Source organism: Alnus glutinosa, chromosome 7, assembly GCF_958979055.1.
Source record: "Alnus glutinosa chromosome 7, dhAlnGlut1.1, whole genome shotgun sequence".
Taxonomy (NCBI): Eukaryota; Viridiplantae; Streptophyta; class Magnoliopsida; order Fagales; family Betulaceae; genus Alnus; species Alnus glutinosa.
In genome coordinates, this window is record NC_084892.1 from 24,020,021 (window position 1) to 24,042,542 (window position 22,522).

General features: G+C 36.7%; 2 protein-coding genes across 2 annotated transcripts; one reads left to right on the top strand and one right to left on the bottom strand.

The window, feature by feature from the left end:
* Nucleotides 1-1,301: 1,301 nt before the first annotated feature.
* LOC133872747 (cation/H(+) antiporter 20-like) lies at nucleotides 1,302-9,478 on the top strand. The gene is made up of 4 exons (XM_062310338.1): nucleotides 1,302-1,628; nucleotides 1,791-2,804; nucleotides 7,240-8,142; nucleotides 8,706-9,478. The coding sequence occupies exons 1-4, from the start codon at nucleotides 1,425-1,427 to the stop codon at nucleotides 9,084-9,086; spliced, it is 2,502 nt and encodes an 833-aa protein (XP_062166322.1). The 5' UTR covers nucleotides 1,302-1,424; the 3' UTR covers nucleotides 9,087-9,478.
* A 7,214-nt stretch (nucleotides 9,479-16,692) lies between these two features.
* Nucleotides 16,693-21,411, bottom strand: LOC133873700 (probable ADP-ribosylation factor GTPase-activating protein AGD6). The gene is made up of 5 exons (XM_062311444.1): nucleotides 21,256-21,411; nucleotides 20,264-21,081; nucleotides 20,094-20,183; nucleotides 17,430-17,931; nucleotides 16,693-17,130 (listed from the first exon to the last, which is right to left on the bottom strand). The coding sequence occupies exons 2-4, from the start codon at nucleotides 21,047-21,049 to the stop codon at nucleotides 17,431-17,433; spliced, it is 1,377 nt and encodes a 458-aa protein (XP_062167428.1). The 5' UTR covers nucleotides 21,050-21,081; nucleotides 21,256-21,411; the 3' UTR covers nucleotides 16,693-17,130; nucleotide 17,430.
* Nucleotides 21,412-22,522: the final 1,111 nt, after the last annotated feature.

The window sequence follows — 22,522 nt, forward strand, 5'->3', positions numbered from 1 at the left end:
TATACGGGTATGTATCGTTTAATAATCGAGTATAGTTTCGTGTCCACGAGTAGCTCATTTAATAACCGAGTCGCGTACGAGCCGAGCTTTATCGAGCCGAGACCGAGCGAGCTCACGGGTAGCTTTGCTTCGTTTACATCCCTAGTGAGATAAGGTAAGTAAGTAGAGTTATGGCCTTGGCATTGAAAGTATAGTTCCGATAATGGGGTTATGGCTCGAGCAATGGAGGCATGGCTCCAGTAAAGGAGGTATTGCTCAGTATTTAGTAGTAACATATGGCACTAATAATATGATAAGTAGAAATATGGCTTTGAATAGTAAAGAGTTAAGCATGATTGTATGTGGATATAATTGTCATCATTTGGATGCATTGTATATTGTTAAATAAATCAATGTGTCACTATGTGGTTGAGGACTGTTGACTCACTCGACCATAGCATGAGATTATGGTGTTAACCACAATCACATGCGAATTTTGGCAGGGATGAAGGGAACAGTTGCTAGTTTATATATAAGGACGAGATTTTTAGTTTGTATTAGAATAATATATGGTTTTGTATTATTAGTGTCGTTTGTGGCACATATGTTATCATTTTTGAATGTAATTATTGTATCAGAATGAAATGTTATTATTTTATATATTAAGGTTATTTGATCAGCTCTGATGTGTCATTGTAAAGAAAAAATTTATTCCGCTGCCAATATTTAACTCTGATAATGTCGTAATGTCACGTGAAAATCAAAATTTTCACTTACAATTTCTTTTTTTTTTTTTTTTTTTTTTTTTTGTGTGTGTGTAAAAAGCGGGGCATTACTGGCGTATATAGGTTGATGTGCTCATTGACTTGATAGGGTGCTCATAAGGCAGTGTAGAGTCAAGTTTTGAAGTAAGAACCTTAATTCTAATATCATATTAAATGATTAATTATCTCAAAAGTTTAAGATTATAGAAAAGTGGTAAATTTCATCATTTAACTAATACTTTAACAATAAAACAAAAATTATTTGTAGATCACTCTTAATAAAATAAAAGGAATTACTTATCCACTAGCCCTATACTTGTAATAAAAATAAAATAAAATTCGTTTTAATTTGTAGATTACTCTCCTACTTGCACAATTCTCAAGTTTCCTATTAAATATTCTATCCTAAATCAAAAGTGAGAATTCGCATAAAGGAAATTCCATCCAACTTAGAAGACCGATGGAAAAATAAAAAAAAAAGAAAAAAAAAAAAGGACATATAATCATGTAATTATCATTTGGTCCACCAAAAGCGTGCAAGTGCACTCATGGCTCCACAGCCTCCACTTTTCCCCGTTTGGAAATCATGAATTAATCCTGTGGAAAACTCCTGAAACGGATCTATAAAACCCTTGATATCTCAAATGAACTTCCCCTCAACAAATATTGGAAAGCTTGTTGATGATCATCAACTCGATCACAACCATGCAGTCGAACACGACCACCATCAAAACTTCATCGGACGGAGCCTGGCAAGGTGATAATCCACTAAACTACGCCTTCCCGTTGTTAATCATTCAAACCACTTTAGTCCTCTTTGTCAGCCGCTCCCTCGCCTTCCTCCTCAAACCTCTCCGCCAACCGAAAGTCATTGCCGAGATAATGGTAAGTTTCAGTGCATGCCCTTCCTTCTACGTACCGTAATTCCTTAAAATGGTTAATTCTGTTCCCTTCTTCTTCTTTTTTTTATTTTTTATTATTATTTTTTTTTTTATTAATTTATGTTCCATAGTTTTTAAGTTCATGAATAATTATATAAATCTTCAGGGTGGGATTTTGCTCGGACCCTCCGGACTTGGACGGAACAAGCAATTCTTGCACCTAGTTTTCCCTGCATGGAGCACTCCAATACTCGAATCAGTGGCAAGTATCGGCCTTCTCTTCTTTCTATTCCTTGTGGGTCTCGAACTCGACCTGAGCTCCATTCGACGCAGCGGCAAACCGGCTTTCACCATAGCGCTTGCCGGAATCTCCCTCCCATTCCTCTTCAGCGCCGGAGTCACATTCCTCCTCCGCAAAGCTGTCCATGACGAGGAAGGAGTCGGCTACGCCCAGCTCCTCATGTTCATAGGCGTAGCTCTATCCATAACCGCGTTTCCCGTCCTCGCACGCATTCTCGCAGAACTCAAACTCCTAACGACCCAAGTAGGCGAGACCGCTATGGCCGCCGCGGCCTTCAACGACGTCGCTGCATGGGTTTTGCTGGCCCCGGCAGTGGCCCTCGCTGGCGGAGGCCACAAGAGTCCTTTAGTGTCCGTTTGGATTCTCATCTCCGGCGTTGCCTTCGTCGCTTTCATGCTGCTTCTCGTCAGGCCCGTGATGAAGAGGGTTGCGCGCCAGTGTTCGCCGGGGGACGAATTTCCTGGCGAAGCCCGCGTTTGCTTGATCTTAGCCGGGGTAATGATATCCGGGTTTATGACTGACTTTATAGGGATACATGCAATCTTCGGAGCGTTTGTTTTCGGGTTGACGATTCCAAAAGGTGGTGAATTTGCCGCGAGAGTGACAAAAAGGATCGAGTATTTCGTTTCCGGTTTGCTTCTTCCGCTCTACTTTGCGTCCAGTGGGCTGAAGACCGATGTGGCTAAAATTCGAGGGGCGGAAGCGTGGGGTCTGTTGGTGCTTGTGATATCGACGGCGTGCGCGGGGAAGATTTTGGGGACGTTTGTGGTGGCGGTGCTCTGCATGATTCCGGTGAGGGAGTCTTTGGCGCTGGCCGTTCTGATGAATACTAAAGGGTTGGTCGAGCTTATTGTTCTCAATATTGGCAAGGAGAAGAAGGTTAGTACTGTTCTTCCTTCTTTAAATTTGGAAAATGTTTGGAGCAATAAAAATTTGTACTAAAAATTCAGGTGAAAGTTTATATTTATGAAAATAATTGTGACTTGGTAGTCCACATTTTAGTGATCAATTGACATGATAACTATTATGTGGACTGTCACATATGTTTCTAAATAAGGCTAGTGCTATGTAACAAATCACATTTTAGTATGCATCATGATAAGTACTACGTGAATGGTAGTGGGTATTATTCCTATAACACCCCTCTTAAAATTTACTTATGCAATGCTAGCTAAAGCATTTATTTATTTATTTATTTATTTGTCCAAACCTATTACTTGATTATATGACTTCCATTATTAAATTCATTTAAAAAGTATCAGAATTTTTATTTTTTATCAGTTAAAAATATACTAAACAAATGCGTTTTAGATTGGATATATACATCATGATAAATATATGACAAACACATCGAGTAGTGACTTGAGAAAATGTTAATCAAATTGAAAATTATTGAATGATATATCTAACATCACGAAAAGTACCTGTCATCTAGAAGTTCTTTTACAAGGCCTTTTTGTTACATTGATTTGATGTCACCGGACAATCAGGCAAATTAGTCACTGTCATACTTGTAACAAAAAAGAAGAAGAAGAAAAAGACAAAATTCTGTATAAATTAAAGGTTGTATTTAATGTTCATCTCCTGATTACTAGCCAGGAGATATATATATATATATAGATTGTTATACACAAACAGTTCTTTTAATAATTTATTTTCTAAATAAATAACCCTAATTAAGGATCATATCTTTCGTGTATATATATATATATATATAACTATTGTTCAAATTAATCCAAAATTATCCCAATAGTGTACTAGGAAAAATTTTGACGTACGATCAGTTATATATATACCTCAACCACAATGTTGGTGGAGAAATGTTTGGTTTTTATATTTTATTCATCTTTTGTTCATTTTCGTATAAGAAATGAGGCAAATTTATAATTAAATTTGTGAAACCCACACATAAATTTTACAGATTTAATCATAAATTTGTGAAAAAGATGAACAAAAGATATATTCATATATAATAGCTCTCATGTTTAGATGTGTGAGAAAAATGCCCATGACCGTATTCTATTACAAAATAATTAGCTTACTGTCTGAATTTAATTAATTAATTCAGCGGTGGCCCTATGATCAGCTAGTTATTACTTTTCTTTTCTTTCTTTTTTTTTTCTTTCTAAATGGCTAGTTTATTACTTAACCAGTAACAATTATTACTTTTTTTAGCCCCCCAGGACGTACGTAATATATACTTGTTCTGCAAGTACTCCAAATCAAGAATATAAAACAAATCTTTGATCTTTGCCTTTATGTATGTATTAGACCATCCCAGCAGCTTATGTAAATTTCAATCTATTTTCTATAACCAAACTCACTTTTTGCTTGTTTACATAATTACCTTTAAAACTATCCCCCAACAGATTATTTAAATTTATATCTATTTTATTAAAATAATCATTTAATTTTATTTTTTTATTTTTTATTTTTAAAAAAAATTTGTTAAATCCTCATGTCCACTCCTCTCCACAGACCCGAAATCATCTCACAAGCATTTCATCAACCAAACGACTTGCACTTTCAAGATCAAAATCAACCCACGGTAACTCACCACACTATTATCAACCAACCAAAATCAACCAGAATTATCACATAGACACACCACACAGACTACACACATCACGGCATCACCACCGCACCACCATCGCACTAGACAACCGGCAACCATAACCACCGAACCAGACAACCGGCAACCATAACCACCGCACCAGACCACCTAAAACCTCCAGAAGATCGGCAACCCAAACCCAAAAACTTTCGAAAGATCGGCAATCCAAACCCATACGCCCCAACTCAAAAACTTCCAAAAAATTGGCAACCCGTACCCATCCTCCCAAATCCCAATCTGAAACGGCGTCGCTGGGTTTCACAGTGAGTCTACGGATCAATTGGATCAGGCTGACGAGGACCACAAGGAGGACAAAGTTCTTGGCGAAGATGAACACGGTGACCCACGGGTTCTACTCAAGCTTGTGCGGGAGGGGCTTGCGAGGGCAGCGACGTGCCGCGTTGGTGGTGTTGGCCACGGGTTTCTTCTCTTGTTAGGCCTTTATCGTCGCCGTCGAGGGGACTGGGTTAGGGAAGCGAGGCTTCGTTGACGCCGAGCGATTAGACGTTGGTGGTCCTCTTCTCGGTCGCCACCATACCCATCCTCCAAGCATGACCGACTGAGAGAGAGAACGTCGAAGAACAAGCAAGAAAACGCACGCAAAGAAAGAACAAGAAGCTTCGAGAAAGTGAGAAAAAGTAAGAAAAAATAATAAAATATAAAATACATCTGTGAACAGTATCAACCCACATGTGGTGTGATACTGTTCACAAATGGACGATGGAGCTATTCTGGCGTTGGATTGCATAATCTGATAGAAGAAGATTTTATTATTTCTACTATCTACTTTAGCTAAGAGTTGGAGATGCTCAGTGGTGAATTGTATTTTTCTTTATATAGCTAGTGTTCTTTGGAGCCTTTATGCATGCATAATATCCTTTTCATATATTATATATATTATAAAAAGCTCCCGTCTTATCCACCCATAATGGTGATGGAACCTTCAAATTTTTAACTCCTCCACCTTGCTTCCTCAGTGCCTGCTGCGCGCCATTTTCTCATCTGGCTTTTGTCGTGAGACGCCGAGTGGGTTTTCATTACTTTTTGAAATTCTATCCATATTCATCTTCATACTCTTTTATATATATATATATGCTGTCGCATCTCCTCCGAAAATGGACATTATCCAGGCCATAAGATTTGAGAGTTAAACATCATTTAAATATTAAAGGAAAGTGTAGATACCCCTTCAAACTACTTTTCTATTATTAATATGTTATTTAAATGATCAATTGTGTCAATGTTTTGAATAATTAATTTTACTCATTCATTACTAGTCCATTAAATGTGGACGAGTAGAATTACTCTAATGTCCTTCATAAATTATTAAAAAATATCAATGTCCTACTAAAACTAACAAAAAGATAAAAATAATTTTAAAAAAGTTTCAATAAGATAAATATATTCTTATCAATTCGGGAAAAAAAAAAAAAAAACTAAAACTAAAACTAAAACATTTTTTTTTTTGAAAGATTGAAAAAAAAAAAATAAATAAGATGAGAAAACTGAAAATTATACAACACCCAATCTAAAAAAAAATAATGAAAAAAGTGAAAAAACCTCGGTTTTTATTTTTATTTTTTCTCTCATTTTTGCATTTTTTTTTTGTTTTTATATTAATTTAAGAATTTATATAATTTTATGAATAGTATTTTATCATTAGGAGACATTGACATTAATGTTTGGTAGTTTAGGGAAGACATTGACACAATTGGTAGTTTGAGGGGTACATTAATAATTGGGTGATAGTTTAAAGAAGTATGTGTATTAATTTTCCCTTAATATTACTAATTAACAATCCTACTTCAGTCTTCTAATTAAGATGTCATCCATCGATCTATGAGAAATATATTAGTCATGAGAAACACACATTCATAACTCATTTTATTAGATGAACCTTAAATTTTACTAAAATTCAAACAATCTAAAAGAAGAGTGCTGCAGGGCCCATTAGCCTCGAGTAGGAGGTGAACCCCGCACCCTAAGTTGTCCAGTGTAAGTGGTCTCCACGGTTTAATTTCAAGTATCTTAATAATCTCATTTTACTTCTAGGCTTCTAGCCTATGATTGGAAGTATTACGAAGCTCACCTGCCTCGAATAGATAAACTTCACACCCTAATATAAGTTGATCAGGGCAACTCAGCTTTGCAGCCTAATGAATCCCCATCCCATCATACTTCTAGCCTATGCCTACATTCCAAATATCTTAGTTTACTTAATTATTCTCAATAAACTATCATTAATTATTAAAATCTTAATAGCAATAGGTTATAGTAATAGATAGTTACATTTTTGAAACCGTTGAAGAATTGATTAAATGGTTAAATTTATACTTTTTTATTAGTTTAATTAAGCGTATGGAATAAATGATGATTTAACATGGTATCAAAGTAGAGGTCATGATTTTGAACCTTGTCTCGTTCATTTACCTCTCATTTTAATTAAATATTTCACATGTCGGACATTATCTATTAAAAGAGATCGGAGTTTGAACGCATATGTGAGGAAGAGTGTTGAAGTATTAATTAAATGAGTACATTTATCTCTTCCTATCCGCTTAAACTTTTAAGATATAAGGGCGATTTAACAGAAACTATGGTTTTTTTTTTTATCATTATTATTTTCCTGTTCTTTAGTTTAAAATTTTGGTGTATGTACATGTGTTTGTTAAATCTTTGTAAATTGTAATTGCCCTGCAGGTTATTAACGACGAGATGTTTGCTGTATTAGTCCTCATGGCACTATTTACTACCTTCATGACAACTCCGACAGTGATGGCCATATACAAACCTTCGCGTGCCATTGGTTCTCAAGCTAATCGCCGATTGCCTCTCGCAGAAAACTCACAAGATGAGCTTCGTATCCTTGCATGTGTCCACACAACCGAGAATGTACCGTCGCTCATCAGCCTCGTCGATTCGATTCGTAGCCCTAAAAGATCCCCATCACTAAAACTCTACGTCATGCATCTTGTTGAGCTGACTGATCGCACATCCTCGATCATGATGGCTCGACGCACTCGAAAGAACGGCTTTCCCTTCATAAATCGCTTCCACCAAGGTGCCGGCCGACAAGACCCAATCGCCGATGCATTTGAGGCCTACGGCCAAGAAAGCCGCGTCAACATCCGCCACTCAACGGCTATCTCGTCGTTGGCCACGATGCAAGACGACATCTGCCACATAGCGCAAGAAAAAAGAGTGGCAATGATCATTTTGCCTTTCCACAAACAGTGGAGTAACGGAGATGATCAGAGCGAGGAAGCTACGGAGAATGTAAACCACGGTTGGAGAGTGGTCAATCAGAGGGTGCTACAGACTGCACCGTGCTCGGTGGCGGTGCTCGTCGACCGTAGATTTAGCGGCAGGTCTGAGGAGGCAGGGCCGAGCACCGCCATAGCTAAAACAGTTTGTATTGTGCTTTTCGGTGGACCTGACGATCACGAGGCACTGGAGTTGGGAGGAAGGATGGCAGAAAATCCAGCAGTAAAGCTGACCATTCTGAGGTTCCTGGAAAAAGCTGAGGACGAGGAGGAGGAGGAGAGTATGGAGAAGCGCTATGGCTGCTCAACCGTCCCGATGAACGACAAGATCAGAGACAAGGTAGCCTCTTATTCCTCGTAATTATCTCTCAGTTGTGAGACATCTCGGTGATAAGTAAAATTTTTTCTATTATGTTTCAAAGTATATATATACATAGTTGAATATAAAATAAATGGTTAAATTTACTACTTTTTATTTGTTTAACTTTTTAAAATAAGTTGTGATTTAATTGATATTAGAGCTAAAATTTAAATCCACACGTGAAGAGGATTATTAACTAGTTTTAGTATTTTTTTAATGTTCATCTGAAAGAATATAAATGACATAAAAAAAATTAAAAAATTACATCCATGTTATTCAGAATGACATAGATGTAAATTTTGTATTATATTTATGTTATTCAAGATGAACTCTAAAAGAAACTCTAATATTTTTTTAAAATAAATGATCAAATTCATTTCTTTTTATCTACTTAGCTTTTGAAATAAGATAAATGATTAAATTCACGTATTTGTATTTACTTAAGCTTTTTAGTATAAGTAATAATTAATTAAACATGATATCTTCAGACCAGAAAAGGTAAATTTTATTGGGAACATTAAATTATTAATGGCTATGGCCAGGAGCTGGATGAGATTGCAATGACCATAAGGAGGAGGAATCAATCAGTGAAGTACGAAGAAAAGGTCTTGGGCGACATCAAAGAGGGAGTGCTAAAAATAGGGCAGAGTAGGGAGTACGAGTTGGTAATCGTGGGAAAGAGACAGATCGTATCAAAACATAGGACAGAGCTACCCGCCGACCAGATCGCGGATGTTGAGTTGGGACCTGCCGGAGACATTTTTGCATCGTCGGGCTGCAGCATATTGCCTTCGGTGCTGGTGATACAACAACAGCAAATACTAGGTCCAAATGCAAACAAGAATACTGCTTCGGAGATGGTCCAGGACATGGAAGTGACAACAATTGATGCTCCGAGCACGGACAACGAGCCGGATGTGTGATCGATCTGAAGGAGTTTGGACCGCTTGATCAGTATGTACTTGATTTAGGTCTTGTCAAAAAGTCCAGGTTTGACAGGATTCTCGTTCCTTCGAACATTCTTTGTTGAGTCCCTATGTTTGTTTAGTCCCTATGTCTTGAACCTTTTCTTTTGTTGAGTATCGATCTGAAGGAGTTTGGACCGCTTGATCAGTATGTACTTGATCTAGGTCTTGTCAAAAAGTCCAGGTCTGATAGGATTCTCGTTCCTTCGAACCTTCTTTATTGAGTCCCTATGTTTGTTTAGTCTCTATGTCTTGAACCTTTTCTTTTGTTGAGTTCTTATGCTTTGATTGTTTAATTTCTGTAAGATATAATGTTTTTCATTAATTGTTTAATAGTAAACTTAATCCAACTTGTTTTTCTTCATACAAAGATGTAGATGCCATATGGCAAGGGCATGAAAAAAAACTATCTTTGCTTGAAGCAAACATTGGAGGCCCGATCCTCGCAATTTGATCTCTTATTTATCTTTTTCTCCTATTTATTTAATTTCTCTTTATAAGAATCCTTTGGATCCCATCAAGATCTTCCCTGAACTAATTCAGACTCCAACGGAAGGAAAAATAAAATTAATAGTCTGCCTCAATAATAAAGAACGAATTTAGTTACTAATTTCCTGGTTACATGGCAACTCTGGTGCACAGTTTGACCTACTATATTGAAACCAAAAAAAAAAAAATTGCTTCAATCAGGAAAAAAAGAGAAGAACAAGGGTTAAATCCATTATTGGTTATTAATGTGATTTGCACTTTTATCAAATAGTTACCTCTATTTTCAAAATAATTATAAGAAGTGATACTCGTGGTTTTTTTATTTTTTTTTGTCCTTGTCGGCTCCGTACGACTATATATATATTCAGACCAAAACTTTAACAGCTCATCACGTCAAAACCATTCGACATCTGCTACATGTCTCACTCAAGAAATTTTAAAAAATTAGCATGGGGCGATCACCCTTGGCTACCACCTACTGACTGGGGAGATCCCACCCCCGATGGGTGGCGGGGAACCCACGCCGGGGTGGGATCCCACACACCCCACAATCCCACAATCCCACAGCCCCATTCCTCAAACTTTCCATTATCAATTGCTTCCTTCCCTTTCATCAGTACAACGCCTCACAACAATATCCCTTTCTACATTATTTTCCTTTCTACTATTTTCTGTTAAAATATTAATTAAATTTCTGATTTAACACTTCCACTGCCTCCACCATCCCACCACTACATGATCTATCTCCTTCAGCACATCCATCTGAATCATTGCTAATCCCAACAAGCAATTGATTCAAACCCCTTACGTACTATTCCCCTAGCTTCCCGAACCTCTAGCCATTTCAATTCAATCAACAACAGAAAACAAAATTACCAATCCAACCTTGATAGCCTACAAGATCTGCCACCAGAGACATTTACGGGTGACCGGCCGACCACCTCAACCAGCTAACCATAACAGGAAAAACATCAGCAAATCAATAGGGTGGTTAGTGGAGAATTAAGCACGGGGTGCTATTTGTTCACATCAGTTTCAGCTTCAAGTTTGGCTGCATATTATATATGCTGTGTGACAATTGACAATTGACAATGGGAGGGTATATATCTGCAAATGGCCACTATCATCTCTTATATATTATATATCCCCCCATAATTTTGAATCTTACGAATTTTTTACTCATCCACTTTGCTTCCTCAGTGGTGCGTGTCGGACTCACCATTTCCTCGATCACTTACTTTTATTAGAATATAAAATAAATGATTAAATTTAAGGAAAACTTTACAAAATAGTATTAAACTACCATGCATTTTAATGGAATGATACTAAACTTTAAAAACTGTCAAACCCGAGTATTTTGTCAAGTTTTGGGTATTTAATTATCTGAAACCTTTACTTTAACATGGTATCAGAGGCAAAGTTATTGAATTCGACCATTGACTCCGTCATTCAGTACCTCTCATTTCAATTAAGTATTTCATCATTAATTAAGAAGAAATTTGAGCACACACAGATTGAAAGGCAAGTATTAAAATATAAAATAAATGATTAAATACATCGTTTTATATATATCAACTTAAACTATTGAAATAAATAGTAATTTAACAACTTTATCGTGAGACGTAGGTGGCAATCGTTCTTAACCTAAATTGTAATAGGCCGGGCTGGGTTTTCATTACCTTTTGAAATTCTATCCATATTCGCATCTCCTCCCAAAATGGTCGGACAGTAAGTATCCTTGCCATGAGATTTGAGAGTTAAACATCATTTTAAATGAGGAATGCTAGAGCATCTTCTTGTGTTCTCCTGGTGTTCTACTGGAATGGCATAGATGTAATATTTTTTAATTAAAAAATTGCAACTATGTCATCCAAAATGACATAAATGTAATTTTTTAATTACATCTATGCCATTTCATGAGAACACTAGGAGAACACCAGAAGATGCTCTAACATTTCTCTTTTAATATTACTAACAATTCGGGAATCTGGACTAGAACAAAATAACTTCAACTTTATTCTTTCAGTACTTCTAGAGAAACTACAAGCTTTAATTTTTTTACGAACTCTTAGAATTCTGCAACATATGCTATATCTTTTATTATAAATTTATAAGTTTTTTTACAAATCCATGTGGCAATTTATAATTGGTAAAATGTTTAAGTAAATAATTTGACTTTTTAATTTAATTAATTAGCAGTTGACTTGTCAATCATACATTTTTAATTATTTCACCAATTATGAACTACCATATCAATTGTACGAAAATTGTAGTAAAAACTATAATACCTCATGTCCCCAAACATTTTCCTTATTATTTATACCCTCATATACATGCAAAACTTCAAATCAAGGATTCATACGAAAACACTTGTTTCGCTCGTTTTGCAGACAACATAATCTTTATTCTTCACTAACGTGTTTTACATGGACAATATATTGATCCAATGTGACATCGTATACATCGTTAAACTTGTAAAATAAAATCTTAAGCATAAAATGGTTCCTCTCCATTTTTTTATTTTATTTATTTATTTATTTATTTTTGTAAATACAACAGAAAGAAACCGAACTACAAACAACAAACATTACATCAACAAAAATAAAAAAGAAAAAAAAAAAATACAACCAAATTAGTGGAAAAGCCTAACCTAGACAGACAACTAGCATCTCACTACTCCTAAGGGAGATCTCGAAAGTGAAAGGCGAATGGGAATGCTGTTAGGAAGTTGGTTGTAACGGCTCTTGATGAAAATTGGGAGTACTAATAAGATAATCCCATCAAACTTAGCTCCTAACCAGCTTCTAAGGAAACTTGAGAGACAAAAAAAAATATTTATAACAGTTGAGTGATTTTATTTTAGGACAGCGAGTCTGAAACCCAACCAAATTATATTTTGTTAAAGCTCAACTTCGGATCTAAGAAATTAGATGTCCGAACATTGAGGATACATGATCGGACATGATGGAGCTCCAAGAGTACATATTCTTTGTTATGCTCGCACATGTCCAGACATGCCTAGACTAGGGATTGAGTTCATAACTGAAGCTCATGTCTGGACATGGATATTGATGTCCGGACATGGTGGAGATCTAAGAATGCATGTTCCCTGTTGTATTCCATGATGTCCAGACATGCTCAATACACATTCAGATGCCGCCATAGAGAACTTATTTCGATTTTTCTTTTTAAAGGTTGTTTTACTCATTATTGAGATAGCTCTATGTTACACAATTTTCAAGAACATCAAGAGGAGTTGAGAGAGGCTTTTGGTACCAACCACCAATATCATTGTGTTGATACACGAGGTGCTTGGGCAGTTTGCCAATAGATCATTTTCATGAAGTGAAGTCTCTTAGAGTAGAAATCAAACCATGTTGCTGCTGCAACATTGTTCATCAACTGAGTTTACCGGCATGTCAATGAGGGAATCCGAAAAAGATAGGACAGTAAAGAATTGAAGCCCGTTAAAAAGCCAGAGAGACGAGTGAGGAGCTCATCTGCGCACAAAAGGGCTTAGCATTACAAATGGATTGTAAGTGTCTTTGTATGTGTATCATTCTTTTTATAGTAATTTTCTAGTTTTGGCTACCTTGCAGAAGCTTTTACCTTTGAGTGTCAAAGGGTTTCCTCTTCGCCAACATAAAGCGTAGTTGATATTTGTTGACTATGTTTGATTATCCTTGTTGATTTGAATATTTATTCCACTGTAGTATATATATATATATATATATATATCATTGTATTGAGTTTGATATATATATCACTTAAAAGGGGCTTTTCAATTGGTCAGAACAAGGTACATTTTGTTTAGATTAATTTCGTGAGTGTGATTCTTGATCGCTACAATCATAGAATCAACCATTCTAATCTCACTTTGGTTCCTGGTGTTCTATGAATAATCTCTCAAAGTCTTGTGACTCTGACTCTATAGAGTTATCTAAGTAAGGATGAATCTAAAGAGGTTGATGTTTTGCAGTTCCCGATCCAATATCAATTTTTTTGAGAATTTGTCTTGGTTATCAACGATGGACAAAAGAGTTTCTACAAAACTGAAAGAGATTGATAGTGAGCAAGAGCGCTTGCTTTCTGAGTTAAGAAAATCATGTGAGATCTCTGATGCTTTTGCAAGTGGAAAACATCTTGCCGATGAATAAGGTCAAAACTCTTGAGAAGGAGTTGATTAAGACCAAAAATTCTTCTAATAAACTCTCAAGTGATCATTTGAAAAAACTGTTTGGTGTGCACCAACCAAGTACCAACTGTGATTTTGTTGGTGTTTGTCTCACATGCTTGTATGTCTATGAGATAAGACCAACTTTTCATTTTAATTTCAATGTTGTTTACATTGTTGGTGTATCTATTATGAATGATATATGTGATGGATTGGCAACTTCCATATTATGGTGTATTTATGTATGAAAAATGTGGTCTATCATTTTTTTTTTTTTTTTTTTAATATTGAAGTTGGTTTCAAATGCAAACGAGACTACTACTTCGAATATGGTCCTGGACAAGGAAGTGACAACAATTGATGCTTCGAGCCGGATGTGTGATTTGAAGGACTTTGGACTTGCTCAGTATGTAGTTAATTCTTGTAAAAAAAAGTTCAGATCCTCCCTAAACTAATTCAAACTTCAAAGTCGAATGAAAGGAAAAATAAAATTAAACAAGTTTGGTACGCAGAATGACTATTCTATTATAAAAATGAACAATTAATAGTTATTACGGGAATGAAAGAAGTTGAAATAAAATAGTTATTCATATTCATTAATTTGATGATAACGCATATTTTTTAATTGAAATTGTATCAAAATTACTAAAATACCTAAGATATATATAAAATAATAATTTAAAAAAAAAAAAAAAAAAATCTTTGTGACAAGCCACCTTGGCAAAAGTAATGAGCATTGAGAGATGAGTAATATTTCTTTCACAACTTTTACACAACTCTAACTACTTTTTTTTTTCTTTTTTTTTTCTTTTTTTTTTTTTTCTTTTTTTTTTTTATGATCAACCATTGGATTTGTTTTTCTACATGTAAACCCTAAATATTTAATAGTTGATCTTAAAAAAAAAAAATTGTTAAAATTATGCAAGAAACATTAGTCTTGAAAGAGAGGAAGTCTTCCATGTATACATCTTTGCTACAATGGCTGGAAGTCTACTAGCATAAAAACCTCACCAACTTTGCATCCTTCATCATCAGCTACTCAGCTAGCAAAGCTGAGGTAGTTAATAAACGTGAATTCTGTTTCACTTAAGTCCACACTATAACTTAACGGAAGATTTGGCCACGATTTAAGCATGTGTTTCTGCCAGGGTGGTCAGCCACCAAAGAATTTTATTTTATTTTTTTCATATTTTTTTTTTCAAAAAAAATACAATTAAGCTCTCCAAACTATCAATCATTTTTTGTATAGCTCTCCAAACTATCAAGGCTTGAACTCTAGCACCCCCAAAATTACAAAAACCTTTGAAAAATGCCAATTTTTTACGAAATATGCCCATAATATCCCTGCCACGTGTCATTTTAAAACAAATCAAAACAATTTTAAAAAAAAAAAAAAAAAAAGTATTATAGAGATATTCCGTCAAAAATGGTCTTTTTCAAAGGTTAGTAATTTGGGGGGCCAGAGTCCAAGCTTTAATAGTTCGAAGAACTATCCGGATAATGGTTAGTAATTTGAGGAGGCTAAATTGTATTTTTCATTTCTTTCTTTTTTTTCTCTATTCGTAATTGACAGTTATTCCCAAGCATGGTGAGCAACCAAACAAAAGAATTTCTATTTCATAATAATAGTCATTCCATTTTAGTGGTTATTCTGCATACCAAACGTGCCCTAGGAGTCTGCCTCAATAATAAAGAACCAATTTTGTAACTAAATTCCGCTGTTACATGGCAACACTGCTAGACAGTTTGACCTACTACTGAAAAAAAAAATTAGAAAAAAAAAAAAAAAAAGTTGCTTAAAAGTGATACCTACAGTTATCCCATTTCTTGTTTTAGTCCTTTCGCCTATGTTTTGCCTAAAAAAATTTCCCATTCTTGTTTTAGTCCTTTCGCCAAAAAAAATTTTTGCCATTTCTTGTTTTAGTCCTTTAGCCTATATTTTGCCTAAATTTTTTTTCCCATTTTTTATTTTAGTCCTTTAACCTATATTTCGTCTAAAAATTTAACATGGCATGTCAAAGTCTTTCGGCGTTTGCCACGTCTCCTATGCATAGTCAGTATTACTTTATTTTTTTAAGAATAACAAAAAAAAAAAAATGACAGAAGGCAATCATTTTCGCCACCCACTGGCTGGAGAGATCCCACCCCCAATGGGTGGCAGAGAACCCATGGCCGTGGGTGGGGATCCTACCCAGCGACCCACTCGTGAGGGAGGACCCCCCTCCCACCCCCACCCAGGGTTGCAAGTGGGTTCTTGACCTCCCACTAGGGGTGAAATTTCCGCCTGTGGGTGGCAGGAATGATCTCCCTAGGCCAAAAATTTTTTAAAACAAAATTTATATTTCAATTTTTCATTTTTAAGTAATGCTAACATGGCAAGAATGACATCGCATGAAAAATAGGAATATAAATTCATGAAAGACATTTATTGGGTCAGGTAAGTCCTATAAGTACTTTTTCACAATCACTTGTCCGAATTCTCTCAAATTCAGGCGGAGAATTCGAGGGAATCCTGATCCCCTTTTTACCATGTCCATGTGCGAAGCAAATATGAGAGGTGAACTTTTACACCACCCCACCATATCCGTAGCTACCCAAGTGGCTGTAATTTCATTTTTACATAATTTCTCGGTGGTGAAAACCTTGAGGGCTCGAGCACTAAGGGGGCACAAAGATGGTATCCAATACTGTCTTCTCCAGGGATTTGTTTATTTCTTTTCTATGATATTTAACTACCATCAATTAGGGAACAAGCAAAAAAAAGTGTCTACGGATAAAGGTAGACCACTATTTCTTTTAGATTTGAAACATTGCCACACAACAGATAATTATGATTTTCTAAAAAAACTTTACAATGCAAAATGACTTCTTGTTGCAGAGAATTGAAATATAAAGGATACAAATCAAAAAATATTGAGAGAACTAGTCATTAAAAATCAAAAGCAATTTTGAATTCATAAGTCACAAATAACAGTCCTCACACATCCACAGAAGTCCTCTTCTGATTGGGCAATTGCCCTTCCCTGATAAGAGTTGTACAGATATATAAACTATTCTCAAACACACAAGACGTTCCCCAGAAATTACATTAGAACTTTTAGAACATTTTAAACATAAAATAAAAAGGAAGTGACTTGCTGAAAATATGCTAACCTTGAAAAGGTAACAACCATCCACAAGGGATCTGGTCCAATAGCAACCAACAACATTCTTGTCAGCTGCATTCTAATTTTCATATTCATCTTTCTCAAAAATCGCCAAAGCTTTAATGCTACTATAATTTTTGTCCACCGTTTTATGTGTAAACCAGGATTTCAGTAAAATCATGAAATGATTCGCCTGGCAACACAAGAGTTTGTATAATTTCAAATGAAGCACAAAAGATGATAAAAGTAAGGAAACTGTATAATAAATAGTCAGTCACAAATCATAACCAACTTTGAATTCGATAGCCACAAACACATGCTTCTCCTAATCAAACAAAACTATCTTATTTGCCTCCCATGTTGATAGTTGTAAATATATAAACTACTTTTAAAGACAACCCCTCTCGAACAAGTCATCGAAAGCTTTTTAAATGCAAAATGAAAAGAGAGAGAGAGAGAGAGAGAGAGAGAAGTTTTTCATCATCTACTAACCTTAGAGGAAGCCTCCACCAGTCCATGTTGAATCTGATTTCCCATTGTGACCAACAGCCTTTTTATCTGAGGCACTCTGGTAGAAGTTTTCATATCCATCATCTTTGGCATCATCCCAGCCAGCCCAACCGTCACTGTTATGGGGTGCAGCTCCCTTTGTCGGTTCTTCCTTCCTATTGTCTTTGCTGTCCCAATCATCCCAAGAACTCGAATTGTAAGAATTATACCCAGTTGATGACGACTGCGCTCCTCCAGAAGAAGAATTCCATCCTTGGTTCTCCTGTTTAAACTCTTGATAAAATCCATTTCTCTCACTATCATTCCGTTGCCAGCCATCAGTCTTCCAGTTAATGCCTTCTTTAGTGTACTCTTCAACTTTCTGTGAAGCGATTGCCATAACCCCCTTCATGATCCCCCATGTCTTCTGCCCAATCTCTGATGTCTTAGCAGTGACAACAGTGACAGTCTCATTTACCTTGTGATCATAACCACCTTCCTTCACCTGTGACAAATGTTTAATCAAGCACCTTGTTTGTTTGATTTCTTATATTGGTTATCCTTAAGATCTCTACTGGAGGGTGGGGAATATAGGAACTATAACAACAAGAGCAAATGCTGTGCAAACAAAATCTGCTAATTTTAAGCAAATAAGTGAATTTACACCGTGCTAAACCCAAAGCTGAAAAACTTTACCTTGAATGCAATAGCAAGAGCTAAGATATACTAATAAATAAAAGGGAACTTCCAATTTTTTTTCATACTCTAGATTATACCTTCACGAATCATTGTAAGAAAAAGCCAATTACTTATATGCCGACATGATTTCCTTTTTACCTTCTTGTTATCATGGCCTGATTAGATAAATGTGCAAGTTCAAAATATATTAAATAAATGATAAATAAGTATGTTCAAAAGAAACGGAGCCAACACTAGCAGACACCAAAATATGTTTCTCATAGGATTTGTCTATCAACAGCTTGTAACTTGTTAACCCCAAAAATGCGTTATAGGCTCACACCAGAAACTGATCTCAATCACCATGGCTAATACCCAAGTCTATTGACCCTCTAGACTAAATCACCCCATAGGTCACCAAATCAAATCCAAGCCTCGCACTATTCCCGCATACTACATAACACCCAACACCACATAAAAGCAAGACCATAATTTCCAGTAAACAGCCAAAGAGCTACCACAGTCACCAACAGTTCAACCCGAGACAAATAAATTAATATGATTGTCAATCCAGCATTATTTGCCATTCCCTCTTGGTAACCTTTAGGTAGTCCCCTAACCGCCTCTGTTCTGCAACAACTTTAGAGCTGTTCAATTACCGATGTTAGTAACAACTAACTCCAGGTACCTGCATCTCTCAGTCAATGTCATCCAAATCAGCTTTCATTATTCTCAGTCACCCACTTCTGCTCAATCCATTAACAACTCTTACTGTTCTACTCACAGTCCCTTATGCCCTCCCAAAGACCTTCTCTCATTAATCTGATGAAAGACTGGCCAAATAAGGATTGATTAGGCAATCTCAAGTCCTGGGACATCTGGTGTTGCCAAGCATGGCAACCATCACGGTAAGAGTCTAACATACAACACCACTACAAGCAATTGTTTGCCACAAATTTCTCAGGTCTTCTCTGGGCCAAACACTAAATGAATACCTCTTCCAACTCAGAGGCCCAAAACTAAGAATACTAGCTTTTAGATTAATCAAGTCAAATAAATTTGTCCATCTGTAAGAAATGTTTTGTAAAGAAACAATATCATATCATTGAATGTGAAATTTAACAGAGACGCAGTATGTCAAGATGAGGTCACTGAAATTCAAACAAATCTTATTGGAAGTTTATATTCTTCACCTGTTAAAGACATGCTATTGTTTATAGAGCGGAACTTATGATTCTTAACACTGAGAGACGATTGTTCCCTACTTACAAGCTTGTTACTATAAGAGAAAAGTTCTGCATACAAGAAGTTTCAACTGTGAGTTATACAGCACTCTCACAGTTTACAATTATGATTCATTACCAATATGCAGTGTGATTTCTGTAAAACTTCCCAATTTTTTAGGTCATCAACGATAATCAAACTCTGTTCTCTGGATCACCTCACTCAGATCCCTCCTTCTCCCTCTAGCCTTCTCTTTACTCACTCCGTTTCACCATAATTTACCATGAACCCCTAATTAACATGATCCTTCCCAATAATCAATATCAAAACTGCTAGATAAAATGCAAATTGGGAACTTCCATCAACCTCCATTACATTGTACAACACGTTCAAAGGGACCTATTTGAAACATTTGTGTGATTAGAGAAGACATTGCTGCAATTATTAGTTTGTTCGAGATACAGTAAACTATAAATTGGGCCATATCACCGGCAAAGCATGAGTTATAAACTATATCTCCACCGATGCTGCAGCTCCACATAGATGGCCATTTTTAGATCATTAGGAAAAGAGAGGGCATAACCCTTTGTGCCAATCGTATTTCTTTTTAAATTAAGCTATTATTTACTCCAACGACACAGACTTGTTCTAGACAATAACAAAATTAGACGTCACAAACCAAAGGGCATGGCCTCAAACAAACAAAGTAATCAACTTGTTGCTAAATGAATATCTCTCCAAACAGATTTAGTTAATTCCACATACCTTAGAAGTGATGTCTTTTGTGCCAGCTTGGACAACATTCGCCGCCGACTGTGCTGCAGACGCAGCAGCCAAAGATAGCTTACCGAGCCCCTACACGAATCAGATCAAATTTGTTATACACTAAAATCACATTCACATAGAAATATAATGGAAAACCATCAAATTGTGACCTGAGAAACAACGGAAAACATATCTCCTTGTGAATCGTTCCTCGGTGGAGGCCCGGAAGAGGATCCAAAGCCGACATACTTGCCGCCTTGCGAGGGCGGAAGCCCATCGGGGCGGGACTCGTTCTCGACCATCTTCCTTGCGAAGAAGCTCTCCTTGTTCGCGGCCGAGGCCTCCAACTGCGACCGCGTGTAAATGTCCTCCGTCGACTTCGACCTCACCGGCGCGCCTCCCACGCCGGGGGCACCTCTAACGTCTCCGGTCGACTGGTTCCGCCTCAAATCACTGGCGGAAGACGATCTGGACCCGTCGTCGGCGTCCCAACTATCCCAGCCTCCGGTGTTCCCGTAATTACCGTTCCTGCCCTGCGCCAACGGGGGCTTGGACTTCCCAACCCCGAGGCTCTCCTTGACGACCGGAGGTTCCCGCCAGGGTCGGCCCTCGGCTAGGGCTTGGATTCGGTCCCTAAAGATACTGGCGGCTTTGGTGTTATACTTGGTGACGATATCGGTCTCCTTGGGGATGCCATACTGGGCGAGGAACGCGTTGAGCCGCTCGTTCCCGCCGGCCTCCATCTTTTTGATCTGGATCTCGGACCACGAGTCCATTGTCACGGATCGGACGAAGGAGATGTGGACACCGAGGCCGCGGTGCTTCCCGGAGCACTCTAAGCACATGAAGACGCCGTAGGACACCGACGCCCACTGCGGATTCTTTTGGGCACAGTCCACGCAGATCTTGTTCCCCGACTGCGATTGTAGTTCCCGGAGCCGCCTCGATGCCGCCATTCCGGTCCGATCCGACCCTTCTCAACCGGATTCTTAACAAAAAGGATCGGAAAAATTAGAAATATATATATATATACCAGAAATCAGAAAATTAGTTGAAACGAAAGGACAATTTCGCAAAAAAATTAGGTAGCTTTGGGCTACATAGCCATATTAGATATATAGCTAGAGAGAGAGATAGAGAGGGAGGGAGGCTTGGGCATTACCGGTTATCTTTTGTTTCTATTGCCTCGTGGGAGAGAAACGGGGGATCACCGACACCGTCAATTTCGTGAAAGCGTTTTAGGGGCTGGTGCTGGTGGTGTTGTACAATTACTCGATCAGTCAAATCTGTCTTTTTTTGGGTTGGAATTGGAAATTACGATTTCTGTAATTTCTTTTTTCTTTTTCTTTTTTTTTTTTTTATCGGTAAGTGCGACACATGCGTTCTGTGTCAGCTCTTACTCCTAATTGACAGGTCTGGATCCCAACGACACTTTTACTGGTTGAGAAATCATGGCCGACTCTGATTAGCATTTATATTTTTAGAAATATTATTTGAGAATCTGAGCTCACGAGAATGTAATTAAATTCATGTTTGGAAATAGTTTAGAATGGACAAAATTTTTGGAAGTATAAAGAGTACTCTTTTGTTTGATTTATTCATAAGGATTCTGTAGATATTATTTATGATTTTTAAAATATTCTTACGTTTCTCTCTTTAAATTTATAACCTTGTTGATATAAAAGAATTTAAAAGTTATACAAAAAAGATTATATGTCAAAAATGTTTTAATATGATGATGAGAGCTGTTTTTTTTGGTGGGTTTCATATTTGAGATTTTTTTTTCTTTTTTTCTTTTTGTGTTAAATTCACTTTTAAATTGTTTGTGCATGTTTTCAAATTTTTCTTTTTTTTAAGAAAAAAAAAATGCTTATCTTGGACAACCCGCAAAGATGTGTAATGTTGACTTATTACTTATAAAAATTAAAAATATTAAAAAAAAAAAAAATACTCCACGGCCCAGCTTTATAATAATAATAATAATAATATTTTAATTATTTAATTAGGTTAATTTTGTAATTTAATAAATTTAACAAGTGTGTAAGAGATTTTACTTATTTGCTGTTTGATTTAATCCTAAATTATAACGGTAAGAGTGACATTAAAAAGTTTCCAAGTACGGTAATTCGGAACAACGAATCCACTAAAATACTGCGGGCTGGTGTGGAGGTAGGAAACCCCTCACTGAAACCCTAGTCCCCCCCTCCCTCTTCCCCGCTTCCTTCCCCCCTCCCCCTCCCCTTCTCCCTCCGTTTCCTCGATTCCTTTCTCCCATCCCCATGAACTAGATCCGTTGGTGGTTTTAGTCTTCCTAATCCTTTTGGATTGTGGAGGTTTTTTTTTTTTTTTTTGTTTTTTAGTTTGTTTTGGCAGGTAAACTCACTGGAGAATATGTCTATGGGAACTGGCAATCCCGTGCGTGCCGACGG